Source organism: Muscardinus avellanarius, assembly GCF_963383645.1.
Source record: "Muscardinus avellanarius genome assembly, chromosome: 3".
In the NCBI taxonomy this organism is placed as follows: Eukaryota; Metazoa; Chordata; class Mammalia; order Rodentia; family Gliridae; genus Muscardinus; species Muscardinus avellanarius.
Window position 1 is genome coordinate 113,283,089 of NC_137788.1, and position 19,794 is coordinate 113,302,882.

A 19,794-nucleotide genomic window follows, 5' to 3' on the forward strand; every position below is an offset into this window, starting at 1 on the left:
GAGGGGTCCGAGCCAGGGCCCGCAGGGTGGACGGCCTAGGCCGTGCCGGTGCCGTAGAAGCGCTGGTATGCGTCCTGGAAGCCAACCTGGTCAGCCAGCTCGTCGCAGTGTGGGTTGAACTCACACATCTCCCTCTTGGGCTCCAGGGGATCCTGGTAGGGGGCTGGGGCTCTGAGAAGCCCCACACAGTGGCATCAGTCCCCCTTCAAAGTAGGGCTGCAGCCAGCACCCACCAGCACCTCCTTTCCTCTCACCCCATCCCAGGGTCCAGGGTGCGCCGGGGCCGCTTCACCACCTCGCTGCCTTCCTGCTTGGACATGAAGGCTGTGGGGCAGAAGGCAGGGTCAGGAGGCTGGGGGGTAAAGAGGCTGGGAGGCCAGGAGGATGGGGGTCAGGAAGCTGGGGAGTCAGGAGGCTGGGAGTACGGTGCAGACGGGGTGTGGGATAGGAGGGTCGGGAGCCCCAAAGGCCAGCTTCATACTGTACCTTTACCCGGTTCTTTACCACTGGGCTTTGCATCTGCAAAGAAAGGGGCCTGATTCACTCCTGCACGGCCAGGCTCTCACCCTCCTCCTCAAGCATGGAGCCCAGGAGATGCTAAGGACTGCCGAGGACACACAGGACGGGCGAGGGGAGCAGCCCGGGAAGTGGCACTCACCTGCCCGGCCAGGGAGGCAGAGCGCAGCCAGGGCCAGCAGCGCCAGCAGCGTGAAGGGCCTCATGGTGTCCTGAGGGATCCAGTCCCTCCAGCTCCAGCGCACTTTATACCCGCCGGCTGTGCCTTAGGGGAGGGCCTCCCTGCCCTGGTGCAGGCGGGGCGCAGGGCAGCTGCCCAGCTAATTGGGGGTCATCATCCCTGGCTCTGAAGGCCAAACCTCAAGGATGCTGCGGCTGGAAGCTGCGGCTGCCTGGGCGGGGCCCGGGGGCTGCACTCCCAGGCTGCTGACCTCACCTCGTGACACTGCCCTGACCCCTTCCCTGGGGGCCCGCGTTAGGTGCCTAGGCCCTTCTCTCCCTTGGAGACCCAAACCTGCAGCCTCAGTCTGAGGTCTGCTGGGCTCTGGGGTGAGCCAAGAGAAGAAGGGGGCTCGGAGGTCTGAAATAGGTCTGAGCGGCACTGGGCTTCAGCACTGCCCAGCCTAGGATTTAGTCTGCCCTGGAGGCAGGAGCCAAACCGTAGGGAGGGCGCCTGGCATTTCCCCCCCTCACCTGAGGGGCTGGCAGAGGCAGGGGGAGGCTGGGGTGGGCACCAGCTAGCTGCTCCGGCCCCTTGTTCCATCCAGACAGAGGGGCTCGGGGGGGGGGGCAGCACAGGACCAAGAGCCAAAGGCCTCCCGGGCAGGCCAGGTGTCTAAAAGTGCCAGGCCTGCAGGCTCTGACGGAGGAGGTGGGACACTGGGGAACCTTTCTCTGTCCCCGGAGTAAGGGGGCCATGAGGGGGTGGAGAGGGCGTGCTTGATGGGCCCGGACCCCTGACTCCTCCTGCCTGTGTGGCCTCCCAGGGCACAGCCTGTCAGCGGAGAAGGGGGGCCCAGCCCCTGTCCCTCTCTGACCTGAGTCCTCTCACCCACCCCTCTACCAGGGCTCCAGACATAAACGAAGCCGGCCTGGGGAGGGCCGCACAGCCCGGAGGAGTCTGTGGCCTTTAATTCTGCGTCTTGGGCGGGGAGAGAATCTGGGCTCCGTCCAGGAGAACGTAGTGAGAGCAGCGGCCCCCTTTTTTTTTGGCACTGGGGGTTGAGCCCGGGGGTGATCTACCTCTGAGCTTTATCCTCAGCCCTATTTTATTATCATTATTTTTTTTGGTATTGGGGATGGAACCCAGGGGCATTCTACCTCTGAGCTACATCCCTAGCTCTATTTATTATTCTTTATTTTGAAACAGGGTCTTACTGAGTTGCAAAGGGCCTAAGTAGCTGAGGCTGTGCTCGAACTGTGATCCTCCTGTTCCAGCCTCCCAAAGGCTGGGATTACAAGCGTGTGCCACCATACCCAGCTCCTATTTTATTTTTTACTTTCAAATAGGGTCTCATCAAGTTATAGAGAGCTTTACTAAATTGTTGAGGCTGACCATGAACCTGTGATCCTCCTTCCTCAGATTCCCAAGTACTAGAATTACAAGCATGGGCAGGGGGGCATGCCTAACTCCTTTTTTTTAAAACTAGGGATTGAATCCAGGGGCACTCTACCACTGAGCTATACCCCCAGCCATTTTTTATTATTTTGAAACAGGGTCTCACTGAGTTGCAGGCCTAAATAGCTGAGGTTGTTTGCAAACCGAGATCCTCCTGTCTCAGCCTCCCACACCTGGCTTTTTTTTTTTTTTAATCTTAAAACAGGGTCTAAGTTGCAGAGGGCCTTGCAAAATTGCTGAGGCTGGCTTTAAGCCTGCAATCCTCTTGTCTTAACCTCTAAAGTACTGGGATTACAAGCATATGCCACCATGCCTGGTTCCTTTATTATTTTTATTATTATTTTGCGCATCTGGGGATGGAACCCAGGGGCATTCAACTTCTGAGCTACAGCCCCTGCCCTATTTTTTATTCTTTATTTTGAAACCGGGTCTCACTGAGTTGCAGAGGGCCTAAGTAGCTGAGGTTGTCCGCGAACTGCGATCCTCTGGTCTCAGCCTCCTGAATGCTGGGATTACAAGCATGCACCACTACGCCTGTCTTATTTTTAAATTAATTAATTCATTAATTTTCTGGTGGTACTGGGGCTAGAACCCTTCTACCTTCGGGCTATACTCCCAGACCTATTTTATATTTTATTTGGAAACAGGGTCTCTTAAGCCAGCAAGGCTGGCTTCAAACCTGCATGATCCTCCTGTCTCTGCCTCCCAAGCATGGGGATTATAAGCGTGCGCCACCACGCTAGGCACCCTTTTTATTTCTTTTTTTTTTTTTTGGTGGTACTGGGGTTCCTGGAAGCCCTTCTACCTCTGGGCTACACTCCCAGACCTATTTTTTACATTTTCATTTTGGAAACAGGGTCTCCTAAACCAGCACGCGCGGCTGGCTTCGAACCTGCGCGATCCTCCTGTTTCTGCCTCCCAAGCGCGGGGATTACAAGCGTGCGCCACCACGCCCGGCCCTTTTTATTTCTTAATTAATTAAAATTTTGAACAGCCGGGCGTGGTGGCGCATGCTTATAATCCCAGCATTCAGGAGGCTGAGACCAGAGGATTGTGGTTCGCGGACAGCCTCAGCTACTTAGTGAGGCCGTCTGCAACTCAGTGAGACCTGGTTTCAAAATAAAAAATTAAAAATAGGGCAGGGGGTGTAGCTCGGAGGTCAAATGCCCTTGGGTTCCATCCCCAGGCCCGCAAAAAAAAAAAAAAAAAAAAAAAAAGAGGAACTGGAGATTGAACCCAGAAATATTATACTTCTGTGATATACTTCCAACTGTTTTTCTTATTTTGAAATAGAGCCTTACTAAATTGTGGAGGGCCTCACAAGTTGCTGAGGCTGGCCACAAACCTGTGATCCTTCTGTCTCAGCCTCCCAAGCACTGGGATCATAAGTGTGCACCACAAGGCCTGGCTTGGCTCCTTTTTAAATATTTTTTTGCAGGTCTGGGGATGGAACCTCAGGGCATTCGACCTCCAAGCTACAGCTCCTGCCCTATTTTTTTTAATTTTTATTTTTTCTGTGGGTTTAGGGATGGAACCCAGGGGCATTCTACCTCTGAGCTACACCCCCAGCCCTATTTTTTATTCTTTATTTTGAAACAGGGTCTCACTAATTTGTAGAGGGCCTCACAAGCAGCTGAGGCTGTCCGTGAACTGTGATCCTCCGGTCTCAGCCTCCCAAATGCTGGGATTACAAGCGTGGGCCACCATGCCTGGAACCCTAGCCTGGCTATTTTTTTTAGTCTTTTTTTTGACACAGGGTCTCACTAAGCTGCAGAGGGCCTCACTAAGTAGCTGAGGCTGGCTGTGAACCAGGATCCTCCTGTCTCAGCCTCCCAAATGCTGGGATTATAAGCATGCGCCACCACACCCGGCTCCTTTTTTAATTTTAAAACAGGGTCTTAAACTGGGGCATGGTGGCACTTGCTTGGAATCCCAGCAATCCTAGCATTCGGGAGGCTGAGACCTCAGCTACTTAGTGAGGCCCTTCACAACTTAGTGAAATCCTTTTTCAAAATAAATAAAAAATAGGGCAGGGGGTGTAGCTCGGAGATCAAATGCCCCTGGGTTTCATCCCAGACCTGCAAAAACCCCCAAAGAAACAAAATTTAAAAAAACAGGGTCTTGCTAAGTTGCTGAAGGTCTCAGTAAATTGCTGAGGCTAGGCTTGAACCTGAGATCCTACTCTCAGCCTCCCAAGCACTGGGATAACCGGTGTGCACCACCATGCATGGCTAGCAGGGCGGCCACCTTGGTTTCATCTCTGTCCTGTGCTCCTCAGACAGACCCCATCACACCTCTCCCCCTTCTCTGGCTGGGAAAGCAGCCTCCTGCCTTTGGTGGCCCTGGCTGGAGAAGACAAAGCGCCTGGTCACCCTGCAAGACACCACAGTGCAAGCCACAGAGCAAGCCCCCCAGACACCCCATAGTCCCCTCAGATGGCTGGGCGCAGTGGATCACACCTGTAAGCCCAGTACGTGGGAGGCCAAGATAGAAGCACACGTTCGTGGCCAGCCTCAGCCACTTACGTAGGCCCTCCGCAGCTCAGTAAGACCTTGTTTCAAAGAAAAAAAATCAAGCAGGGCTGAAGGTATAGCTTCCCCCAGTACCCCCTTACACACACACACACACACACACACACACACACACACACACACACACACATACATTGAGCTCAGATGGCAAAGAGAGGGCCAAGTAGACTGAGGCGCGACCCACCGACGCCAGAGCCCAGGGGTCCCGGGTCTGCTGCCCTCTGCACAGACCTTCACACACAGCTTGGAGCCAGGGCCGGGGCCCAGGAGTGGGCTGTGGTTGGGAGCCGCCAGCTGGCTGGCGAGGCAGCATCCTCACAGATTACAGTGTAGGGAGGATGTTTATTCACGGATGTGGGGAGAGCATGGCACGGGCCCTGGGCTGGCGGGCAAGGGGGCAATCAGTGGAAATTGAAGACTCCAGGTCCTGGGGCTTGGGACCCACTGGAGGAAGTCGGGCGGTGGTGGGGGCCTGCAGCAAGACGAAAGCCCGGCGCCATAGTCCTCCAGGTCAAAGAAAATGGGGAGGAATCGGAAGGTGGCCCTGAGGCGTGGCGCAGTGGCTGCTCTGGCCTAGGGCTGGCACCGCTCCGGCTTGGTTGCCTTGGCTGCCCTCTGCTCCTGTGGCCTGCCTCACTCCGGCTCCCTCAGCACAGCCGCCAGCTCCCGCCGCTCTCGGTGCAGGGCCTGAAACCAGCGGGGGCGCAGAGCTGCCATCAGAAAGGGAAACCGAGCCCTCCGACGCCCAGCGCAGGGCAGGCCAGGACACAGCTCGGCGGGTGACCTGGCAGCAGGGTCTCCCCAGTGGATCCTCTGCTTTCACTGAGGTTTCCTAGCACAGAACTTTGTTTCTTTGTTCTTCCTTCTCTTTTTTTTTTTTTAGTGGTACTGGGGATTGAACCCAGGGGCATTCTAATTCTAAGCTATGCCCTATTTTATTAATTTTTAATTCTGAATCAGAAGTTTGCTAGGTTGCTGAGTCTCACTAAGTTACTGAGGCTGGCCTTGAACCTGTGGTCCTCCTGTCTCAGCCTCCCAAGTGCTGGGATTCCAGGTGCACGCCACCAGCCACCATGCCTGGCTTTTGCTTTCCTTCTGTGTTGACGGGGATCAAACCTAGGGCTTGCACACGCTGGGCTCCTCTAGCATACCGCAGCCCCAGTGACCCTGCAGTTGGGCTAGACATGAAACGGTAGAAAAAGCAGCTCCTCCATGGAAGTTCCTCCAGGCAGGAGCACCGGCAGGATCTGAGGCAAGGCAGGGAGGCGCGGCCTCGGGAGCGAGGGCTCCTGTTCCCCTTTGTAAAGCAGGTGCACTGACAAGGTCAGAGCTGGCAGGCCTCTGGGGACCACCGTTAGGCCCAGAGCAGGACTGTTCCAGGGCCGAAGACTCAGCAGGGCAGCCCGAGGCAGTTCCGAGCTGTGCAGCCTGTCCTGGGAGACAGCACCAGGCCGCAGTCCCAGTCACTCTACCTCTGTGCTGCCGTCCAGCCCCCAGGGCCCCTCCATGACCAGCGAGGCCAGAGGGGCACAGGGATGAGAGCGGCTGCCAGTGCCTCTGCCACTACCTCCTCAGATCAGGACCCTTGCGAAGGCCTGACAGGACGGCTGGCTGTACCTAACTAGTCCTGGGAAGAGAAGCCCAAGGGTACCTGGGAGCCACAGATCTGGACTGGGTCCCCTCCAGAACAGGGGGTTCTGCCTCAGGAAGTGGCAGCCCAGTGGCTACTACTAGAAAAAGCTGACATCCAGATGGCAGATGGAGAGAATCGATGTTTGTGTCCCACTCAAGTCCTGCTGGCAACCCCTTTGGGAGTTGCATTTTGAGCCAATAAGAAACTATCTCGAGCTGGGCGTAGTGGCGCACGCTTGTAATCCCAGTACTTGGGAGGCTGAGACAGGAGGATCGCAGGTTCACTGCCAGCTACAGCTACTTAGTGAGGCTCTTTGCAACTCAGTGGGACCCTGTTTCAAAATAAAGAATAAAAAATAGGGCTGGGGGTGCAGCTCAGCGGTAGAATACCCCTGGGTTCCATCCCCAGTACTGCAAAAACAGACAGACAGGGCTGGGGTGTAGCTCAGAGGAGAATGCCCCTGGATTCAATCCCTAGTACCAAATAAATAATTGAGGATGCCGGCTGTAGTCACAGGAGCAGTAAAACTGCCGCTGGATACCGCGGGTCCAGCTCACATCTGACACATGGCCGTGGACAAGCCCCTTGGCCAGCAGCTGCAGCTGCTGGATTTCAGTGAGCGCATGCTGGGCCTGCAGAGGTTCCTGCTGCACGCGTCCTAGCAGAAACTGTCCACCAGGGACAGCCCTGCTGTACCCTGCAGGAGCCCGCATGGCAAGGGCAAGCCCCTCATCTGGGAGGACTGAAGGCTGAGGTGGGAACGCAGGCGGGGCCACGCGCTTGCCTGCCACGCCTGCTGCCGGGCCTGGACCTGCAGCTGCAGCTCCTCCACCAGCCTGCGCCCGGCCAGCACGGCGCTGGCCAGCTCCTGGTTCTTGGCCTCCTGCCTCTGCACGTGGCGCCGAAGGGTGTCCCGTTGCTGCAGGAAGTAGGGGGCCATGGCGCTGCACACATCTTTCTCTGGGATCCCGCTGGGGCGCCTGGGGGCCACACGGGAGAGAAGGGCGCATGTGAAAAGGAGGTACTTCCAAACCCAGGCAGTGACAGTCTTGCTCCAGCTCCGAGTCAGGCTGCAGTGAAGGCCCCTCCTGCGCTTCCATAACCTCCCAAGACCGGCTCCTGGTGGAAGGCACCTCCCTCCCGTCAGCCTCTGTCCTGCCTGGTCAGCCTCTCCACCCCACCCTGCACTCCTTACTCCTGGGCTGACAGGGACTTTTTTTTGCGGTACTGGGGATTGAACCCAGAGCCATGCTATTTCCAAAATCACCCCAACCTCCTCCTCCACCACCACCTCCTCCTCCTCCTCCTCCTTATTTGTGGGTCTGGGGATGGAACCCAGGGGAATTCGACCTCCAAGCTACTCCCCCTGCCCTATTTTTTATTCTTTAATTTGAAACCAGGTCTCACTGAGTTGCAGAGGCCTCACTAAGTAGCTGAGGCTGTCCGCAAACCACGATCCTCCAGTCTCAGCCTCCCGAATGCTGGGATGACAAGCGTGCACCACCATGCCCAGCTTATTTTTTTATTTTTTTGCAGTACTGGGGATGAAATCCAGGGGCCTTCTACCTCGAGCTACACCCCCAACCCTATTTTTTATTCTTTCTTTTGAAACAGGGTCTCAGAGAGTTGCAGAGGGCCTCACTAAGTAGCTGAGGCTGGCTGTGAACTGTGATCCTCCTATCCCAGCCTCCCGAATGCTGGGATTATAAGCATGCACGACCACACCCGGCCCTGACAGGGACTTTCTGGTGGGGCTGTTCTGTTGCCATGTGCCCTGCCGAGCATCACCCACAAGACTGTGAGCTAGAGATGGGGACAGTGGCAAGGGGCGCCACCCCAGAGAAAGGGCTCGAGGAAGGCCAGACCCTGGGAGGAGGTGGGGAGTGTGCCGATGGGGAAGACAAAGAGAAAGGGTCCAAGAGGAAGGGTTCCACAGGGAGGGGGTGCCACAGGAGCTTCTTCTAAATTCTTTTACAGCCTGCCGTGGTGGCACACACCTGTAATCACAGTACTCTGTAGGCTGAGACAGGAGGATCGCACAGGTTCAAAGCCATCCTCAGCTACTTAATGAGGCTCTCAGCAGCTTAGTGAGGCCCTGTTTCCAAATAAAGTATAAAATAGGTCTGGAAGTACAGCCCGGAGGTAGAAAAGTTTCTGGGTTCTACCTGCAGTATCACCAAAAAAAAAAAAAAAAAAAAGGGCTGGGGATATAGCTTGGAGGTAGAATGCCCCTGAGTTCCATCCCCAGCACTGTAAAAATAAATAAACATAAAAAAATAAAATAAAATAGGACTGAGGCCACAGGAGGCATCCCCTACATTCTTCTTGTTGTTTGCCCCTTCTGGTAGGGGACTAAGCCAGGGGCTGCTCAGCTGCCTCCTCCCTCCTGTCCCTCCTTCTCCCTAAGGGCCGTTAGAGCTCCCTGGAGGCTCCCCGCCCGCCTCAGACCCTGGACAACACGCCAGGCTCCCTGCAGCGGGCCACATTTCAGCTGGCTCAGTACTGTCTGGCGTCTGTCCTCTCTGCCTGCCCCCTCAGGGGTCCTCCCTCCTCAGGGCCGGGCCGGGGCTGCTGGCTGGGGCCAGCCTGCGTCTCTGTGGACATGGGCGCCGCCCCCGGGCCCTTCTCACCATGCTGGCCCCTTGGAGCCTTTGCCTTCTTCCACGATCTCATCCAGGGAGTTCAGGACGGCTTCCAGGTTCCCTTCCTTTTTGATTTCAGAAATTTCCTCCTGAAGAGAAAGCGGAAAAGGGCTACAGTGACTCTAGACAGGCCCTTGGTGGAATGTGCTAACGCCCAGCAGCGCTTGGTAAGAGTCCACCTGGTGTCTGTTCTGTTGCTACCGTCACAAGCATCCCAGCTTTACTGTAACGCGTGGCGTGTGCGTGTGCATGTGGTGTGGGCGGTACTGGGGATGGAACCCAGGATATTCTACCTCCGACTACACCTCCTTTTATTCTTTATTTGGAAACAGGGTCTCACTAAGTAGCTGAGGCTGGCTGCAAACCTGAGATCCTCCTGTCTCAGCCTCCCAAGTACTGGGATTACAGGCATATGCTACCATACCTGGGTAAGGAACCCAGGAGCATTTTTTTTTTTTTTTTGCAGGTCTGGGGATGAAACCCAAGGGCATTTGCCTTCTGAGCTACACCCCCAGACCTATTTTTTATTCTTTATTTTGAAACAGGGTCTCATTAAGTTACAGAGGGCCTCACTAAGTAGCTGAGGCTGTCTGCGAACTGCAATCCTCCGGTCTCAGCCTTCCGAATGCTGGGATTACAAGCGTGCACACCACGCCTGGCTTATTCTTTATTTTGAAACAGGGTCTCACTAAGTTGTGGAGGACCTGAGTAGCTGAGGCTGTCTGCAAACTGCAATCCTCCGGTCTCAGCTTGTAATGCTAGAATTACAAGCGTGTGCCACCACACCCACTAAAATATAGCTTTTATAATTAAGAAAATAAGATATAAAGCCAGACATGGTAGTACACACCTGTAATCTTAGTACTTGGGAGGCTGAAACAAGAGAGTTGCAGGTTGGAGGGCAGTCTTGGCAACTCAGTGAGACCCTTTTTCAAAATTAAAAAAAAAAAAAAAAGCCCTGCATGGTGGTGAACGCTTGTAATCCCCACGCTTGGGAGGTGGAGATAGGAGGATGGCGCAGGTTCGAAGCCAGTCTTGCTGGCTTAAGAGACCCTGTTTCCAAGATGGGCGTGGTGGCGCATGCTTGTAATCCCTGCGCTTGGGAGGCTGAGACAGGAGGATTGCACAGGTTCAAAGCCAGCCTCAGCTACTGAGTGAGGCTTTCAGCAACTTAGTGAGATCCTGTTTCCAAATAAAATAGAAAATAGGTCTGGGAGTATAGCCCAGAGGTAGAAAGCCTCTGGGTTCCACCCCCAGTACCACCAAAAAAAAAAAAAAAAAAAAAAAAAAGAGACCCTGTTTCCAAATAAAAAGTATAAAAATAGGTCTGGGAGTATAGCCCAGAGGTAGAAGGGTTTCCAGGAACCCTAGTACCACCACCACCACAAAAACAAACAAACAAACAAACAAAAAACCACCACCACCACACAAAAAAAAAAGAGCCTGGGAGGCTGAGACAGGAGGATCATGGTTCACAGCCAGCCTCAGCTACTTAGTGAGGCTCTTTGCAACTCAGTGAGACCCTGTTTCAAAATAAAGAATTAAAAATTAGGCCCGGGAGTATAGCTCGGAGGTCGAATGCTCTTGGGTTCCATCCCCAGGCCCACCAAAAAAAAAAAAAAAAAAATCCTTTTGTATTCCCAGTAGCATTCAATTTATCAAAAGCTTCTCCTGGGCCCAGCACTCCCCCAGGAGCCGGAGATAGGAAGACGAGTAAGACCCATCCTGAGCTTGCCGAGCTCACTCAGTCTAGCGGGCAGACGATGGATAAACACATAATTACAACAGGAGACGGGAGCAGGGGGCACTTAGGGCCCACATGGTTGGAGGACGGCGCTGGCACTGCAGCGTGCGGGCGTGGGGACCCTTCTAAGGCTGAGGACACAGAGGGCAGAGGGTGGGACCTGCTCTCATGGGATCGAGGATAGCCTGACCAAGCCAAGGTGCTCTGGGCTCCTGGCCACTCACCCGGACAGATGCCTGCAGCTGAGTTATAAACGTGTCATAGACTCGCTGTGTCATCTCAGGCTGCAGCTGGTAGAAGCGCTTGTAACAGTCTGAGAACCTCTGGAAGCTGGCAGGAGAGAAGGCAAAGGTGGGGGTCACGTGCACAGCCAGCCACCAGGCTGCCTGGCACCGTGGCTCCCAGGCAGAGGGCCACTCGAGCCCAGGAGTTCAGGCCTGGGCAACATAGTGAGACCCATCAAAAAAAAAAAAAAGTGGGTCATGATTATTGTAGCTATGGTTCCTTGACTATGCACAGACTCACCAGGAGGATGGTCAGTAGACAGATAACTCACTGGGCACGCGCCTGTGATCTCAGGACTTGAGAGGCTCCGTAAGGAGGATCACAGGTTAGAGACCAGCACGTGGTAACTTACTGAGACCCTGTTTCAAAATAAAAAGGGCTGGGAGTATGGCTCAGAGATATGATGCCCCTGCATTCAATCCCCAGCACACACACACATACACACACACACACACACACAAAATAAATTATATAACTTACAATAGTATTTTCTTTGTGTGTGTGGTAGTGGGGTGGAACCCAGAGGCTTTCTATCTCCGAACTATACTCCCAGAGCTGTTTTTTATTTTATTTGGAAACGGTCTCACTAAGTTGCCGAGAGCCTCACTAAGTAGCTGAGGCTGGCTTTGAACCTGTGCGATCCTCCTGTCTCAGCCTCCCAAGTGCGGGGATTACAAGCGTGAGCCACCACGCCTGGCTTATAATAGTATTTTTAATTTTTTTTTTATCTTGGGTATTAAAACCAGAGGCATTCTACCTCTGAGCCATACCCACAGCCCTATTTTAATTATTTGAAACAGGGTCTCACTGGGTTGATGAGAGTATCAGTACTTACTGAGGCTGTCCTAAAACCTGTGATCCGCCTCAGTCTCCCAAGTACTGGAATTGCAGGCGTGTGCTACCATGTCCAACTCATGATAGTATTTTATTTTATATTTTTGAGGTACTAGGGATTGAACCCAGGGGCATTCTACCTCTGAGCTACAACCCCACTTCTATTTTATTTTTTTAGTTTTAAAACAGGGTCTCACTAAGTTGAAGGGGGCCTCACTAAGTAACTAAAGCTAGCCAGGAACCTGCGATCTACCTGTCTCAGCCTCCCAAAGTACTGGGGTGACAAGTATTTTAAAAAACAAAGCAAGTGGGCAAGATGGGCATGCTTGTAATCCCAGCATTCAGGAGGCTGAGACTGGAGGATCGCGGTTCGCGGCCAGCCTCAGCTACTTAGTGAGACTCTTTGCAACTCAGTGAGACCCTGTTTCAAAATAAAGAATAAAAAATTGGGCAGGGGGTGTAGCCTGGAGGTCAAATGCCTCTGGGTTCCATCCCCAGATCCGCAAAAAAAACCAAAAAAAAAGGGCAGGGGATGTGGCTCGGAGGTCAAATGCCCCCTGGGTTTCATCCCCAGACCCAAAAAAGAATAAAAGGCCGGGCGTGCTCAAAATAAAGAATAAAAAATTGGGCAGGGGGTGTAGCCTGGAGGTCAAATGCCTCTGGGTTCCATCCCCAGATCCGCAAAAAAAAAACAAAAAAAAGGGCAGGGGATGTGGCTCGGAGGTCAAATGCCCCCTGGGTTTCATCCCCAGACCCAAAAAAGAATAAAAGGTCGGGCGTGCATGCTTGTAATCCCAGCACTTGGGAGGCTGAGACAGGAGGATCGTGTAAGTTCAAAGCCAGCTTCAGTTACTTCGTGAGACCCTGTTTCAAAATGAAGTATAAAACAGGTCTGGGAATATAGCCCGGAGGTAGAAAAGCCCCTGGTTTCCACCCCCAGTACCATCAAAATAAAAAATTAAAAAAAGAAAAAGAAAAAGTAGGGCTGGGGGTGTCTCTTGAAGGCAAAATGCTCCTGGATTCCATACCCAGTACTGCAAAACAAACAAACAAACAAACAAACAAACAAACAAAAACCAACAACAAAGTAAAGGCAAAAACAACTTCAAAATACCACTTCCTAACCATTCTATTGCTTTTCTTTTGTATTGGGGATCAAACTTTGAACTCAGGGGCATTCTACCTCTGAGCTACACACCCAGCCCTATTTTATCTTTTATTTTGAAACAGGACCTCACTAAGTTGTGAACCTGTGATCCTCTTATCTCCGTCTCACAAGTACTGGGATTACCAGCATGTATCACCATGCCTGGCTCACTCTTTATTATTTATTTATTATTATTATTATTATTATTATTATTATTATTATTATTATTATTATTATTTTTTTTGGTGGTACTGAGGTTCCTGGAAGCCCTTCTACCTCTGGGCTACACTCCCAGACCTCTTTTTACATTTTTTAATTTGGAAACAGGTCTCCTAAGCCAGCGCGCGCGACTGGCTTCGAACCTGCGCGATCCTCCTGTCTCTGCCTCCCAAGCGCGGGGATTACAAGCGTGCCCCACCACGCCCGGCTCACTCTTTATTTTTTTATATATTTTCTTTGCGGAACTGTGGATTGAACCCAGGGGCATTTGACCTCCGAGGTATACCCTCAGCTCTATTTTTGAAACAGGGCCTCACTAAGTTGTGGAGGGTGTCACTAAGTAGCTGAAGCTGGCCATGAACCTGCGATCCTCCCGTCTCAGCCTCCCAAGTACTGGGATTACAAGCGTGCGCCACCACGCCTGAATTTTATTCTTTATTTTGTTTCAGGGTCTCACTAAGTTGTGGAGGGCCTCACTAAGCTGCTGAGGCTAGCCTCAAACCTGCGGTCGTCCTGTGCCAGCCTCCCAAGAATAGGGATTACAAGTGTACGCACCACGCCTGGTGTCTCCCACCTTCCTGATAGTTAACATTCCATATTACACATGTTGGAGGTTAAGCCTAGGTGAAAGGACAATTCAAAGGCAGGTGATGAGTTAGGTGTGGGGACTTGCACACCTGCAATCCCAGTACTTGGGAGGCTGACACGGGAGGGTTGCACGTTGGACAGCCTCAGCAATTTAGCAAGACTCTTAGCAAGACCCCGTTGTCAAAACGAAAAACAAAAAGGGCTGGGGGTGTAGCTTGGAGGCTGAACACCCCTGGGTGCACTGGGTTCAATCTCGGGGGTGTAATTTGGAGGCTAAACACCCCTGGGTGCACTGGGTTCAATCTCTGGTATCCAAAACTAAACCAAAGCAAACAAACAGAAAACCAAGGCAGATGCTGGGCATCCTCTCAACCTCAGCAGCGTCCAGATGCCTGCTTTGGTCCTGGCCTCGCTGGCCACGCAGCCTGTGGTCACAGGGAGGAGTGCAGAGGGACACTTGATGTCCGACCAAGCAGGGCTGGAATGGAAACTGGGTAATTGTAGCTTGAGATGGGCTGGGCTTGGATGCTGGAGCCTGCTTCTCCTCCCAGCCCGCCTGCCCGCCTGCTGGAAAGCAGGGGTTTCAGAGGGTGCAGCTGTCTTCAGCTCAGCAGCCAGCAGGGGACAGAACCAGGGTGGGGCTGAAGGAGCCTGCCACAGTGGCCTGTGGATTCTTAGGGGGGTCTCCTTTATGACTTGAGAATTAATGAGTGTAGAACCCCAGGAACATGCACGCTCATATGAATACATGTGATGAGAATATATATATATGCAGCACAGAGATGGGGTCTAAGCAGAGAGGGAAGGGCCTGCCTGGGGCCAGCATCAGTAAGCAGAAGGAAAGTGATTTCTCCTTCTTGAGACCAGATGCACACTGGATGGGTTTCAATGCCCTGTGGATATCTCGAAAAATATAAATGGAGCCGGAAGTTGTGGCGCATGCTTGTAATCCCAGTAGTTGGGAGGCTGAGACAGGAGCTCGCAAGGTCACAGCCAGCCTCAGCTACTTAGTGAGACCAACTATTTCCAAGTAAAATATAAAAATAGGTCTGGGAGTGTAGCCTGGAGGTAGAAAGCCCCTGGTTTCTATTCCAGTACAAAAAAAAAAAAAAAAAAGGAATTAAAAAAAAAAAAAAAAAGGCTGGGAGTGTAGCTCAGTGGTAGAATGCCCCGGTTCCATCCTTAGTACCGTAAAACAAACAACAACAACAACAAAACAGTAGCAGGGGCTGGTGATGTGGCTTGTACTTAGTGGTACAGTAGCCCTAGGTTTAATCCCCAGTAGTACAAATAAACTAAAAACTACATCAATGAGTTTTTAGGGTTTTTATTTTTTTTTTGAGTTTATTTTTTTGAGATAGGGTGTCAGTATTTCGATCAGGCTTGTCAAGTGACCCTCCTACCTCAGCCTCCCAAGTAGCTGGGACTGGAGCTGCACACTGCCATACTCGGCTTGACTTTACTGAGTTTCAAAACAGGGATAACCAGGTAAAACTGATTTGCACTTATAATTTCCTGTTAAACATTCTGCAGTTTCTGAAAAACTATCACTTTTTTTCTGATGTTGGGGATTGAAATCAGAGGTATTCTATCTCTGAGTTACACCTTTTTTTTCTTTTTTTCCTTTTTTTTGCAGTACTGGGATGGAACCCAGGGATATTCTACCTCTGGGCTACACCTCCAGCCCTATTTATGACTCTTTATTTTGAAACAGGGTCTCACTGAGTTGCAAAGAGCCTCACTAAGTAGCTGAGGCTGGCTGCAAACCTGTGATCCTCCTGTCTCAGCCGCCCAAATGCTGGGATTACAAGCGTACGCCACCATGTCTGGCGTGTGTGTGTGTGTGTGTGTGTGTGTGTGTGTGTGTGTGTATATAATAATTTTTTGGTGGTACTGGGGTTCCTGGAAGCCCTTCTACCTCCGGGCTACACTCCCAGACCTATTTTTATATTTTTTATTTGGAAACAGGGTCTCCTAAGCCAGCGCAAGCGGCTGGCTTCGAACCTGCGCGATCCTCCTGTCTCTGCTCCCAAGTGCGGAGATTACAAGTGTGCGCCACCACGCCCGGCTGTATTTTGTATTTTGAAAAAGGGTCTTGCTAGGTTGCTGGGTCCTGCTGAGTTGCTAAGACTGGTCTTGAAATGTGGTCTTTCTGCCTGAGCCTCCCAACTACTGGAATCATAGGTGTGTGCCTCCTTGTCCTACTTCACCACTTTTTTTTTTTTTTTGGTGGTACTGGGGTTCCCGGAAGCCCTTCAACCTCTGGGCTACACTCCCAGACCTATTTATACTTTTTTTTTTTGGAAACAGGGTCTCTTAAGCCAGTGCGGCTGGCTTCGAACCTGCATGATCCTCCTGTCTCCGCCTCCCAAGTGCAGGGATTATAAGCATGCACCACCACGCCCGGCAACCACTTTTTTTTTTTTTTTTTTTGAGGTACTGGGGATGGAACCCAGGCGTTCTACCTTCAAGCTACACCTTCAGCCCTATTTTTTATTCTTTATTTTAAGACAGGGTCTCACTAAGTTGCAGAGGGCCTCATTAAGTAGTTGAGGCAGGCCGTGAACCTGCGCTTCTCCTGTCTCAGACTCTAGAGTACTGGGGATTAAAAGTGTGTGCCAAAGCCAGGTGTGGCAGTGCACGCTTGTCATCCCAGCATTTGGGAGGCTGAGACAGGGGGATCGCGGTTTGCGGACAGCCTCAGCTACTTAGTGAAGCCCTTTGCAACTCAGTGAGACCCTGCTTCAAAAGAGAGAATAAAAAAATAGGCGGGGGTGTAGCTAGAAGGTCAAATGCCCTTGGGTTCCATTCCCAGACCCGGAAAAAAAAAAAGTGTGTGCCACCACACCCTGCCTTTTATTACTGTTTTTGAACTCACTGAGAAAGCATTTCGATTACTGCACTAAAAACTCACTCTAGGGGCTAGAGGTGTAGCTCAGTAGTCGAACATATGCTCAGCGTTCGTGGCCAGCCTCAGCTACTACTTAGTGAGGCCCTTTGCAACTCAGTGAGACTGTTTAAAAAAAAATAAAAAGACTAAAAAATAGGGCTGGGTGTAGCTCCGTGGTAGAATGCCCCTGGGTTCCATCCTCAGTGCTGGGGGAAAAAAAGAAAGAAAAAAAAAAAACCTCTCTGTAAATTGAGTTGTACAAATTTGACTTAAATTTAACTCTGAGTTTTTTTTTCTTCTTGTTGTTGTTTTTTTCCCCGGCACTGGGATGGAACCCAGGGGCATTCTACCATGGAGCTATACTCTCAGTCCTATTTTTTATTCTTTATTATTTTTTTTGTTTTGTTTTTTGGCTAAACTGGGGATGGAACCCAGGGGCATTCTACCTCTGAGCTACACCCCCAGCCCTATTTTTTATTCTTTACTTTGAAACAGGGTCTCACTGAGTTGCACAGGGCCTCACTATGTAGCTGAGGCTGTCAGCGAACCGCGACCCTCCTGTCTTGGCCTCCCAAATGTTGGGATAACAAGAGTGCACCACCACGCCCGCTAGCTCTGAGGTATTAAAGCACAGAATCAAGCTCTGGTGGTCTGTCAATCTGTTGGTTTATGTACGCAGGTAAATTGTGCAGGGTGTCATGGAAGCCAGAAGAGCCACAGGGCGTGAGCACAGGCCTCCTCCAGCTCCCAGCTGGCGCCTGGCCATAACAGCTGCTCACAGGTCGTCCACCAGAGGGCAGCGGCGACTGGTGCTTGGCTCCCAAGAAAGGAAAATCGTTGAGAAAGGTGAGAACCAGGGAGACCCAGGCTGGGAAGGAAACCAGGGAGGGAAACTCAGTTCTTCATCCCCACCCGCCACTGCACGGCTGCCCCATCCCCTCGGAACCGGTCTCTATTTGGTCCTTTCCCTCTTTCCCCTTTCTCAGTCCTGTGTATACTGGGAGAAAAGACCAGTGAAAAATTTCTTAATGAAAATAAGAGGGGCCGGGTGTGGTGGCCCCCTCCTTGTAATCCCAGCATTTGGGAGGCTGAGACAGGAGGATCGAGGTTCTCAGCCAGCCTCAGTTACTTAGTGAGGCCCTCTGCAACTCAGTGAGCCCCTTTTTTCAAAATAAAGAATAAAAAAAATAGGGCTGGGGTGTCACTCAGAGGTAGAATGCCCCTGGGTTCCATCCCCAGTACTGGGGGGGGGGGGAGTAAAATTTGCCAGTGGGCATGGTGGCACAATCCTGTAATCCCAGTACTTGTGAAGCTGAGACTGGAAGATTATAGGTTCAAGGCCAGACTCAGCAATATAGGCTCTCAGCAATATAGCAAGCCTTGTTTTGGGGAAAAAAAAAAAAAAAGGGCTTGGGATGTAGCTTGGAGTTTGAATGCCCCTGGGTTCAATCCCTAGCACTAGTAAATAAAATAATTAATTTAAATTAAATTTTCAATTAAAGCTGGTAATCCCAGTACTTGGTGTTAGATGAATTAGGTTCTTGCTTCAGAATCCCCCATAAGCTAAGTCTCCTGAAAGGCCCTGGTCTGACCAGTTAAGCTACCAACCCCCTCTGACCGCACCTGGTCATTTACCTGGGAGACCTGTCCCCTCCTGGTGCCCTTGGCCAATCAGTGAAAGGGACATTCCCCGCTGACCCCAAGCCAACTACCTGGCCACACGACCCCCTCCCATGGGACTCTAGCCAATTAGTTCAAAGGGCATTTCTCCTAGCCTATGAGCCCCCAATCTGTAACCCCAAGCCCCTATATAACCCTGATCCCAGCGCGAGCTCCCTCTCTTCCTGGATTCTTCTTTCTCTCTCCCCCTCTGTCTGTCTCTCTCTTGCTTCCTTTCATACCCGCACCTCCAATAATCTCTTGGCTACAAGGTGGTCTCTGGTGTGATCAAACTTCGTCCTTTCACTTGGAAGGATGAGACAGGACCACAAATTCGAGGCTAGACTCAGGAATACACCACTCTTCAAATGTTGAACATCTTAGGTGGTTTCCAATTCTTTTTTTTTTTTTTTTTTTTTTTTTTGGTACAGTACTGGAGATTGAACCCAGAGGCATTCTACCTCTGAGCTATACCCCCAGCCCTATATTATTTTTATTCTTTACTTTGAAACAGGGTCTAAGTATCCGCTTCTCCTCCACTGAACACTGGCTAGGATTCTTAAGTCAGGGTCTCCTAACTGCCCAGGCTGTCCTCGAACTTCCGATCCTCCTGCTTCAGGGCTGGCCACTGGGAGTACTGGACTGCGCCACCACCGCCGGCCGTAACTGCTTCTTTCACGGCTACAGATCTCTTCACACTGTTTCTCGGTGACATCTTTGCCATTTCCAGCTCCCGTGGAGGAGGAGCTCGCGCCCGCCGCCCGCCGCTCTCGCGAGACTCGGACCGCGCGACTCGCTCGCCCTCCGGCCTCCCCGTCCCCGTCCTCCGCCTTACCTCCCGGCGGCGACCAGCTTCTGGAGAAAAGTGTCCACCATGGTGTCGAGGAGTGTCACCCTCGAGATGGTCAGGCCGGGCGGCACGGATCCCGGAGAGGGCTCCTCGGGCCTTTCTGCCTCCGCCGCCGCCTGATTGACGTTCTCCGCTTCAGCCATGTTGAAGCCGAACCGCCAAATCCCGCCGGCCCGCCCTCCGGGGCCCCGGATTGGCTGCCCCCGCGGCGGGCGCTTCCGATTGGAGCCGGCGTTAGCCTGTCACTGAGCCGGGCGGGGGCGGGGCCGGCGCATCCACCTCCCGACTCCCCACCGCGGCCCGGGAGAGCATGCGCAAAACAAAGTCAGGGACTCAATGAGGGCTTTTAATTACACTTCAAAGACTTAGTACAGTGCAACGGTGCATGTTCGATTCTACTATTCACAAGAGTCCATTTGATCAGATGTGGTTACTCCATTTTCATTCCCGTCCCCCAAGACTCCTCCGGTCGGATTGCCTGTCTTGCTCAGAAACTTCCCGAAGTTTTGGTTACCCATCAATTTCCAGGTGCTTTGGTCTCCAATTTCGGCAAAACCGCAGTCCACGTCCCATTCCTAAGACCTATTTTGAGCCCAATCCCAGCCTTAAGGGAAAGTAGAGCCAGGAGTCCCATTAAT

General features: G+C 52.0%; 2 protein-coding genes across 2 annotated transcripts; both read right to left on the minus strand.

Annotated features, from left to right (window-relative positions):
* Window positions 1-35: 35 nt before the first annotated feature.
* Window positions 36-722, minus strand: BGLAP (bone gamma-carboxyglutamate protein; the record flags this gene model as incomplete). The annotated part of the gene is made up of 4 exons (XM_080691574.1): window positions 36-171; window positions 255-325; window positions 482-519; window positions 659-722. The coding sequence occupies 4 exons, from the start codon at window positions 720-722 to the stop codon at window positions 36-38; spliced, it is 309 nt and encodes a 102-aa protein (XP_080547700.1).
* A 4,576-nt stretch (window positions 723-5,298) lies between these two features.
* LOC308260267 (polyamine-modulated factor 1-like) lies at window positions 5,299-19,299 on the minus strand (the record flags this gene model as incomplete). Its single annotated transcript, XM_080691575.1, has 5 exons — window positions 5,299-5,352; window positions 7,083-7,278; window positions 8,929-9,029; window positions 10,909-11,014; window positions 19,142-19,299. 5 exons carry the CDS (start codon window positions 19,297-19,299, stop codon window positions 5,299-5,301), a joined length of 615 nt encoding a protein of 204 aa, XP_080547701.1.
* Between the last annotated feature and the right edge of the window lie 495 nt (window positions 19,300-19,794).